The sequence below is a fragment of the Hyperolius riggenbachi genome, chromosome 2 (assembly GCF_040937935.1).
Source record: "Hyperolius riggenbachi isolate aHypRig1 chromosome 2, aHypRig1.pri, whole genome shotgun sequence".
Lineage (NCBI taxonomy): Eukaryota > Metazoa > Chordata > Amphibia > Anura > Hyperoliidae > Hyperolius > Hyperolius riggenbachi.
Genome location: NC_090647.1, coordinates 295,519,061 through 295,529,433, shown reverse-complemented (window position 1 = coordinate 295,529,433; position 10,373 = coordinate 295,519,061). Strand labels below are relative to the sequence as shown.

General features: G+C 42.9%; 1 protein-coding gene across 2 annotated transcripts in view; it reads right to left on the bottom strand.

Moving 5' to 3' along the window:
• Window positions 1-1,258: 1,258 nt before the first annotated feature.
• Window positions 1,259-10,373, bottom strand: part of CLIC4 (chloride intracellular channel 4) — an 82,297-nt gene continuing 73,182 nt past the window's right edge. For both annotated transcript variants that reach the window (XM_068268973.1, XM_068268974.1), the window contains exons 5-6: window positions 3,059-3,240; window positions 1,259-1,904 (exon numbers count right to left, since the gene is read on the bottom strand). In XM_068268973.1, coding sequence (XP_068125074.1) covers window positions 1,740-1,904; window positions 3,059-3,240 — 347 coding nt within the window. In that variant the 3' untranslated portion in view covers window positions 1,259-1,739. The remainder of the gene's footprint in view (window positions 1,905-3,058; window positions 3,241-10,373) is intronic.

Here is a 10,373-nt window from a genome sequence, read left to right as displayed (position 1 = left end):
CGTACAGTTACAGAATTGATAGTTTCATAATTGGCACTTCCACTGTAAAGGGGCCTTAGGCTTCCAGGCTGTGAACTTTGTAATGCCAATACTGGTGTTCTATTAAACATTAGCTAGACATAGCCAAACATCTGCAATTTAACAAACTAGAGTCTCAATTAGATTGTTTATGCATGCAGGACCCTCCAATGCTGGTGATACTAAAAGAAGGGCTGTATCTGCAACGTTGGATACAGAAATGACTGTATATAAGCCTCTGGACAAGGTAGAGCATTTTTAATCTGTTAATTAGGAAGTGTAAACCCCCTTACACATGCTAGATTAAAGTCGGCAGAGGCGGCCAATAACCACCGCCTCTACCGAGTGTACATTGGTCCCCACCAGTGATCTGCCAGGTGGATCAATTCAGCCCAGCAATGCCGATACCTTTGTTGGCGCCACTCACCCCAGCAACCACGACATATTGGTACTGTACAGCTGAGTCTATACAGCCTCGGCCCTGCAGTGTTACTCGAGGGGTCAGGTCCCGATCCCCATTGGGCGACATCAATAAATTGTGTGTATGGGCCTTTAGAAGTCAAGGACTACCTCTTGACAGCAGTAATCAATTTAGAAGCAACTGAAGGGAAATCGATCAAGCCAAATCCAGGCACATAGCAAGTTTTATTCAATGCGCTTCTTTATCAAAACGTTTGCAATTTTTGTCTTAAACATCTGATCTGAGTTTATAACACCTGACAAAGTTTTTGATTTTTTTTAAATTTACAGTGGAAGCACCTGTACAAATGTAGTGCAGATTTGATTTTATACAAAGCTAAAAGACAGGTCTATCAGTCAGGCTGCTTCTTGCCCCAGTGCCTCCACAGTGAAGCAAGCTACCACCACAGCCCGGTTTTCAGTCTTGCGTCAGACTAGGGTCCATATGCAATGATCTTTTTCACCTGAGTTTTCACCTAGGTGAGATTTTAAAACTTGGCAATAAAATGCCATTTAAGCCACCAGAACGCAAGAAGATACTCAAAATTTTGATATGGTTTACCTACTTTTTGGTACATTTTTTTTAGCTGAAAAGTGCTGGAAAGTTATTTTAAAATGAAGATGAAAAAATATCTCCCAGGAGAAAACTCATGAGGAAATTTTATTTGCATATGGGCCTATGTGTGGGACAAATTATCCTGAGCATAAATATTCCAGCTAGTCATTAGCTCATTCACCAGCAGCAACATGATGCTGCACAGTGGCAGTAACACAACAAGCCTTCCTATTGATCGGTTTATTTTTTAATTATATAGCATAAAAGACCTGCTTTCAGCATTGGAGGAAACAGCACATAGCTACTTCTATGTGAACTGAGTGAAGTAAAAGTGGCATTACTATGGCACATTATCTCAGCGTCATGGACGGCAACAACGTTCACAGTGGGGGAAAGAAATAATGTAAAGACTAATGGTACATGAATAAAGAGGTTTTCTTTAACAAGTTTGGAAAGATTCAGATAACTGTAACACTGTACACAGCAACCATGTTTACTCAACCCAATAAATACCCAAACAATTGTTTTGTGGGGAAATAGGCTCAATCTAAGCCTCATTTTACACTAATATAACAAGAGGCCTAAGGACTTTTACTTTCAAAGAGATTTAAAAAAAAAAAAAAAAAAAAAAATGAAACTTGAGTTTTGCCCTGCAAGTATTTTGTGTCTTGGAAGTTAAGGCCTCGTCTGGTTTTTAAAGCACAGTTCACTTAGTGAGCCTTTTGGCGACATCTGCGTATGCACTCTCTATCTCTCGATCTTCCGGACAAGTGTTGGTGAATTCATCTCGACTGTATGCATTAGTCAGATATCTCCAGATCCCAGTCATGGACTTTGGGATGTCAAAGTCTCTGTACTTTTTAGTCACCACCTGTATAACAACAAACGGCAGGAAACTGGGTTATGACAGAACACTGAAGTGGATCTATAACCATTCATGTAACTATGTTAAACAAATTGGCATCCCAGTGTAAACCACTGGACTTTTTAAATCAAAATTCTCCCTCAGGTACTAAATTCTTTCTTGGAGTAGATAGACAGAAAAAGTAATACCGAATTCTGTCTGCAGTGGGTGGGCAGGTAATAGATCCCTCTAAAATCAGATTCAAATCAAAGAGAACTCTATCTGAAGGTCGATCTTGTGGCAGATTGAGAGATGTATGGCCACCAATTACATTTTCAGCACACTTTTCAGGAATATCAAAACAGAGGCTGCACAGAGATATCAATAATTATTACCCCGGATCTCAGTCCTAATAAACTGATTTGGCAAAGCAGAGCAAAGCAGAAAGGTTTTGTTCTCGGATTATAAATAAATAAAAAAAAGGAGACGCTCCACTGTGCAGCCAAAAAGAAATAGGTTTTAAGTTGTTCAATTTAAAGTGTGCTAGAAATGGTACACTTCACTTATTTATACTTCCCTGGGGCTTCCTCCAGGCCTATGAGCACTGTGGCTTCCCTCGCAGTCCTCCTTGGCCCCTCCGATCTGGCGGTACGACTCCCGGTAATCTGGTCATCCGCCACCAGTCTAGGTCTTCTGCGCATGGCGCCGAGCAGGCGCAGAAGTCGAGACTACCCGGATTACCAGGAGTCATAGCGGCATAACAGAGGGACCCAGGCCACGATGCTCATGAGGCTGGAGGAAGCCTCAGGAGAGTCTAAATAAGCACTAGTGAACCATCTCAGGTTCACTTTAACTTCTTGTTATGATTCACTACATCATATGCGGATACATTTAAAGTGATGCTGCACTTAAGGTGCCCATTAATGGTACAATTTTTAGTGAACGACTATTAAAAAAAAAAAAGAGAACCTGGTGGGCCTAACTGATCCTGAACAATCACATTGATGGTTTCCTTAAAGTGGTTGATCAGAGTGGCGGGCATTTATGATCTTACAGCTTTTATGTGAAGATATGATGGGGCTGTAGAACCCATAGTGAAAAAGAATATTCCTGAAGATCACCTTTAAACAATTCCATTATACACTATTAACAGTCCATAAATGTTCATTATACATTTTTACCTTAACTATGTGAAGTTTAGGCAAGAGGTTGCAGTCAGCCAAGGTCATTTCATCACCATCTAGGAATTTTCGGGTAGAGGCTGTAACATCCTCGATACTGTTCTCATCAATTTCATCCGGTAGTGGAGAGTTTAGGTAGTCATCCAGCTTCTGCAGTGTTTTTAGCAATCCTCTCTCTAATGCTATATGGGACAAAAGTAGAAGATAAACTTTCTTTCACACAAGACATTTTACAGACAGCGAGACTAACATATTACTTCTTAATCATAGATATTACATTTACTTTGCAAAGGACAAAACTCCACAAGAAAATACAGAACCTCAGTCTTCTCATAAGTAAGCCAGCTGTAGCTTTTAAATATATATTTGATTCAAGTGATTACTTCACAGAACTGCAGAGGGCAGCACAGTATTGCAGAGGTGGAAAAAAAGACATCTGGTTACAAAATGAATACACAAAGAACACAGAATCACAATTCAGTCTAATTACTTAGTGGACCTACAAGGCTGATTTTTAGACATTCAGATGGATGCTGAAATAGCATTTTTAACAGCCCCTTACTGCCCGCCAGTCCCTCAGTTTTCTGTGTCATCAGTCAGGACATTGTTCATGCAGTGCTGCGGTCCACTGTCTGCCCCAAGATGTTCCATGTGATGATTTTCAACCACTTGGTTTTCAGCTGCCAAGTAACCACAGAACTCGAGAACATCGTTGCTATATGTGGCTAGAGGCAAGGGCTTCTTTGGCAAGATCATTTTTAAGCAATGGTGCAGCTTCACCTTTCAAGTTAATGAATCTAATGAAAAGGTATAATTTCATGACTAAAGAAAGAAGTCATACTCTAACTTAAAGCCTTGTACACGCTAGAGAAAATAGTTCTGAGCCATCTCAACTGAGAATCTACCATTTGTACAGCTGTGTTGACCCCGCCCACCCCCTCCCCATTAAGCAATCTGCCATGGTGGATCATTAAAACTACTAGCAAAAAATGAGTGCATTGACTCCTTTTGTTCTTGCACCACAGTACACTACTAGATCATGTACCATCTGTCATCCCTCCTTACCTTTCTACTGAGCTATAGCTAAACAATGTGTATGTACAGTGCTGGTTCTGTGAAAGGTTTTTTTAAATTGAACCAGAAATGAAGCTTGAGTATAAAATCACATACTTGGCTAAGAAGAAAGACTCTGGATCCTAATGAGGCTTCCCTCGCTGTCGTCTGGTCCCCAGATGAGCGCAGATCCTTCATAGATTGCTGAAAAGGGCTGGTTAGTAATCTGATCAGGGTCAAGTGCGTCCATACCGCTCCTGTGCAAGTACAGCTGCTACTTGCGCAGACAGTCGGGCTCAGGCCAGGACTGCGGCCTCAATCAGCAAGAAAGTCCGCAAGCGGCAACGGGGGACCACAGGACAGCAAGGGAAGCCTCATTAGGTTAGGGCTTGTTGAATATGGTCACGCAGCTGCACATGAGCATGACCGCAGTGAGGAGGTGCAAATACGGCCTGTGGAGTAGCATGAAGTCGCTCGTGCACTGCATTTCCCTCCATGATACTGCACAGGCTGTGCTGTGTCTGCGCAGTGTGGACTTCCGCAGACATGGACGCAAGTGTGGCTGTGAAGAATAGGGTCCACCCTTCACCTGTCTGGATTACACTGAACTTATCCCTTGAATGATAAGTATGAGGGACCTTTGCAGAATACGGTGATGAAAAAATGTATACATACTAGAGATGGGAAGTTCGGATCTTTTCAATGATCCGGATGATTCGAATCGGATCATTGAAGAGATCCGGATCTTTGATTCGAATCTCGGATCATTTTACTACCGGAAGCATTGGGGGTGAAATGAACAGCAGGACAGGTCTGTGGACAGGAGAAGGGGAGGGAGTGGACACACAGAGAAGGGGAGAAGATGGACAGAGGGCAGGGAGTGGACAGGGAAGGGAGGAGGGACGAGCAGAGAGCAGAAATGTTTGCACGTAATACCCACATGCTGAAGTCATATGCTTTACATATATTTCACCTATATGTTCATCTGTACACTTTGAAAGAAAAGGTCGCACAGTGAAAGAAAGCATTCCCAGAAGATAAGTGCAGCTGTTTAGTGCCGAGTGCAGGAGGATTATATTGCTTTTCAATCACTGTCTGCAAAGTTACTGAGCTGTGCTGAGCCAAAAGCTTCCAATGTGTTCACTGCACAACTACGGAACAGCCAGCCTATAATGGGCAGCACGTTATAGCCAGTATGTGTGCTCTACACATATCTGGCAGTGGCACCCATGTCCCCTCTCTCTCATCTACCTGTCTCCCTGCAAGGCTGCCTCCCATACAACAGAGCGATCCATCTCAGCTCTGCTTCCAGGACCCCGCTGCCCGCTGAGAGGGGGCGTGTCGCTCCTGGCCCCGCCCCGTTTGCGATCCGAATCACTCATTTTGGTGATTCGGATGATCGACTCATAAAATAGATTCGGATCAAAGATCCGAATCGTTCATGATCCGGACAACACTAATACATACAGAGTTTGTACACAATAAGGCTGCTTTAAAGCATAATATACAGTCTGAGAAAATACAAAGTCCAGTGAAAAAAACAAACAAAAAGGTACACTTCAGCAGGTTATTTTCTCACATTTCCATTGTAGCATTTAGTAGCTAAATATCTTTTTATACCTTGATTTACTATTGACATTCAGTGGGGACGCTACACTGGGGTGCTGCTCCCCTTCGACCAGGAGTCACTGTGCCCCTGTTTTGTACCATACAGTACAACTGTTTCCGGGCTCCAGCAGTGTAGACTGAACAGAATAGGGTCTGTAAAAAAAAACTCTCCACGTCAGCCTGAGGCTTCTTGCACACTGCAAGCGATTCAGATTCCGCTTTTTAATCAGTTTTTACATCAGATTCAGATTCCGATTTGCAGTGTGCAGGGAGAAAACTGCAAATCTGAATCTGAATCGGAAGTAAAAACAGATTAAAAAGCGGAATCTGAATCGCTTGCAGTGTACAATAGGCCTGAGTCTATGTAGGCGTTAAAGGGAAGGTTCAGGGAGGGTGGGTAAAAAATAAAAATCAATTTCCACTTACCTGGGGCCTCCTCCAGCCCGTGGCAGGCAGGAGGTGCCCTCGCCGCCGCTCCGCAGGCTCCCGGTGGCCGACCCGACCTGGCCAGGCCGGCTGCCAGGTCGGGCTCTTCTGCGCTCCAAGGCTCGGAACTTCTGCGTCCCACGCCGGCGCGCTGACGTCATCGGACGTCCTCTGGGCTCTACTGCGCAGGCGCAGTAGTTCTGCGCCTGCGCAGTAGAGCCCGGAGGACGTCCGATGACGTCAGCACGCCGGCGTGGGACGCAGAAGTTCCGAGCCTTGGAGCGCAGAAGAGCCCGACCTGGCAGCCGGCCTGGCCAGGTCGGCCACCGGGAGAATGCAGAGCGGCTGCGAGGGCACCTCCTGCCTGCCACGGGCTGGAGGAAGCCCCAGGTAAGCGGAAATTGATTTCTATTTTTTACCCACCCTCCCTGAACCTTCCCTTTAAGGAAACCAAGGGTCTTATCAATTTGTCATAAATATCTCACAATCCTTGCAAGATCATCCTTTGTAATTAATGTATCTGGATAATACTTATATTTGCAAAAACATCTCTCTACCTCATTCTGACTGAATGTTTAAACATTGTCAGTCAACAGGAATAGAATCTGAAGAAGGCATACTAGCGTTTTTCATTTAAATTAGCCAATAAACTAGAGCTCTAGTTTCTAGCAATGCTTAGCTACTAAGATAAGGAATTACACACACACAGTGTTTCTTTCCCTCCTGCCTCTTCACCCTCCCCTTGCTTGTAGAGTCGTGAGACACAGGCTGGGATTTGGCATGATTTGTCTGATCTGTCCACACAGGAGTAGCTTGCTAGCAAGTGAAGATTAAGGGCTTGTTTCCACTGTTGCGACGCGATTTCGGCCGCATTCCGACGCTTGTAAAAACGCATGCGGATGCGTTTCCACATGCGTTTTTACCCGCGATTTCGCCTGCGAGGGTGCCATGCGAAATTAACCATGACACTGCCAGGGCTAAATAAAATTGAAAAAGGTGCGAAATCGCACGCGGTAAAAACGCATGTAACAAACGCATGCGTTTTTACTATTAAATACATTAGCGGCGATTCGCACGGATTCCCGACGCAGGCGAAATCGTTGGCTCTTTTGTGCGTTTTTTTCACGCTGAAAAAAACGCACCTCAACAACGCTACAGTGGAAACAGGCCCATCCACTTGCATTACATGTGCGGATCTGCATGCGTTGGACGCATGCAGATTCGCGATAGTGGAAACGAGCCCTAAAGCAATCCAGCAAAAAACTAGCCGATTACATCTGCAGGTAAATTTTCCTCAGTAATATCACCATCATTTGAACAGTCTGCTCAAAAGCCTCTGAGTTCTGTTTGTGATGTTTATATTTGGTTCCCATCATTGCTGACCATTAGCATTCATTTTACCACCTGAGTTAGGCAAACATATCTAAAGCTTGCCATACATCGATTTTGAATTGCACAAATGGGCCCCACCAGCCAGCCTTTGTGTCCCCCGAAAAAAAATTTTTTTGCAGCTGGTGCCACCACTGTTGACGTTGCAGTACTGCTGAAGCTTACACTTTTTGCCTTCCCTTTGCCACGCTGTTTTTTGTACTCCTTTCGCACAATTATTATCGTGATTCTTATTACTATAACAGTAATAATATACTAATTACTATAACAGTAGTCTGCACATTTCACATACTAGTTAGAGTGAAACTTACCGAAGGCGTGCCCATGTCATGAGCAGCACCAAGATGCTTTTCCATAACAGTTAAGATGTTTCTGCACATTATATGTATTCTACGGTATATAGACAGCGCCACAGTACCAAGTCCCCATTTAAGATTAAGTGTATATAAAACGTTTTTATGACAATCATTCTCCTTTTGTCTCCAACTATACACTTTTATTATACAGCAGAAGGTAATGGCAGTACTTCCAAACAGACGCTGCACCTGATGTAACTACCTGCACAAGTGGGCAGACCTCAAATAATGGGCAGATTACACACCTTGTATTCAAAAACAGGTACAGTAAAAGGAAGGCGTTCACTTCAGCATAAATTGTGCACAAATTATCCCTAATAGACTCTCCCACGACAATGACGTGCCCCCATGAGAGAGACCTAACCACTAGTCTAACAATGAAGCATCAAACAGGGCTATACACTTCTATTGTTGAATCTTTCTTTTAAAGTCCTTGAAATTTCCTTATTTTACCCAGTTAAAATGAGATCATTTTTTTAAATATTTTTAAGATTTTGGTTACAGCGGAGGAGGAGATTAAAAAGCCTCATACAGACAGTACTATTTTGTTGACTCAAATACAGATGTGTATATTGTAGGTGACAACCTGATATCCACACAGGTGCATCTTCTCCTCCATACCTAACCCTGCTTTGAGGAATATCCACTGGCTGTACTGAATTTATTCAGCCGACTGTCATTGTGTTTCAAGAGTTCCTCCTCCTCTACTCTTTGATAGCACAACATGCTTGGCAGAGACACACAGAAAGGTTAGATAAGCTGGGTTAATTTAGTCTAGAGAAAAGACGCCTTAGAGGGGATCTAATTAACATGTGTAAATACATCAGAGGGCAATTTAAAAGCTTGGCGGATGAGCTTTTTGTCCCTAGGCCTTCTCAAAGGACATGATCTGTGCATGGAGGAAAAACGTTTTAGCCATTTATTTAGGAAAGGGTTCTTTACAGTAAGAGTGATTAAGATGTGGAATGCATTGCCACAGGAAGTCGTTATGGCAAACTCTATACCTGCATTTAAAGGGGGCTTAGATGCTTTCCTTGCGTTGAAAGACATCCATGGCAACAATTACTAGGTAATGCCCAATGGTGTTGATCCAGGGATGTTATCTGATTGCCATCTGGAGTCGGGAAGGAATTTTTCCCTTTTGGGGCTAATTGGACCATGCCTTGTAAGGGTTTTTTCGCCTTCCTCTGGAACAACAGGGATATGTGAGGGAGCAGGCTGGTGTTGTACTTTGTTCTCTGGTTGAATTCGATGGACGCATGTCTTTTTTCAACCAAAATAACTATGTAACTATGTAACACACACACACCTGAGCATGGGCATTGCTCCACACACAAACTAATACATGATCATGTCAGGCTATCATATCATGTCTGTACAAAGCTTTCACAACTCTGCCAGGCTAGTACTAACATCTGTATCCTTGAGGGGGAGAGGTCTTTTCACTTGTAACAGTAACTATTGTGCTTGAGCTTAGTATATTACGTGCTTGGTCATTGTATAATGAATTATCACATGTGCTGGTGGACGACAGGCAAGCGCTGGTTGGTCAATAGAAGGTCATAAGCAAACGCTTCCAGTAGTGGCAATGTCTGAAGGCAGGGGAAGTACTGTATATGTTACTACTACCACCCATTAAACCCTTCAGCTGTATTGGTAATATACAGAACTGGGGGTCGGGGAGGCTGCAATGTGAATAATAGGTGGAAAAGTTGCACTAGAAATAACCCCAAAGTTTGAGCTGCTTTAGTATACAAGTGTTCCGGTGGCTCTTCCTTTTAATAACGGTGGCCAGTGCTACATCAGGATAGTGTATCTAAAAACACACCGATCCTTTATAAGTGTACCCAGCACTCATCCTTACATTTATGAGTAAAGGAAAATAAATGAATGTGCAAGTCAAACTACACAGAGCTTCCCACTTTGGCCACAATAGCACTAACTAGTCCTACTAAATAACATGAATGACAATTAGAAGACACAAAGAGCATGTCATTTAAAATTTCAAATGCTACAAGAACATCTTGTCCCGTCCATCTGTTTCTCTGCAAAGAACTACATTTCAGAAAGACATCCAGCTTAATAAAAACATAAATCCTGCAGCACGAGACTGAAAATAAATATAAATTTTGAAAAGCAACCCAATTAAAAATGAAAGAATTACATTTAGCAATGGGGATTTCCACACCTTAATATAGACATTCAAATGTAGTCCCCAAAAACATTTTTTCTCAGTTGAATTAAGGGCCAGAACTGTATGGTCTTTAATGTGTGGCTGAAAGCAAATGCATCATCCAAAATTTTGTATTACTGTTCAGTTTGAAAATCAGATTTTATATGATTTTTATATGCATATAAAAAAATAAGCATTCCACTATGCCAGTGACGAAGCCAAGAAGGTTTGGGCCAGAGCAAGTTTCCGCTGAGCCCCCCAAGCAATCTACACACACACAATTCATATAATGCAGCAAAACCTGCCAGGG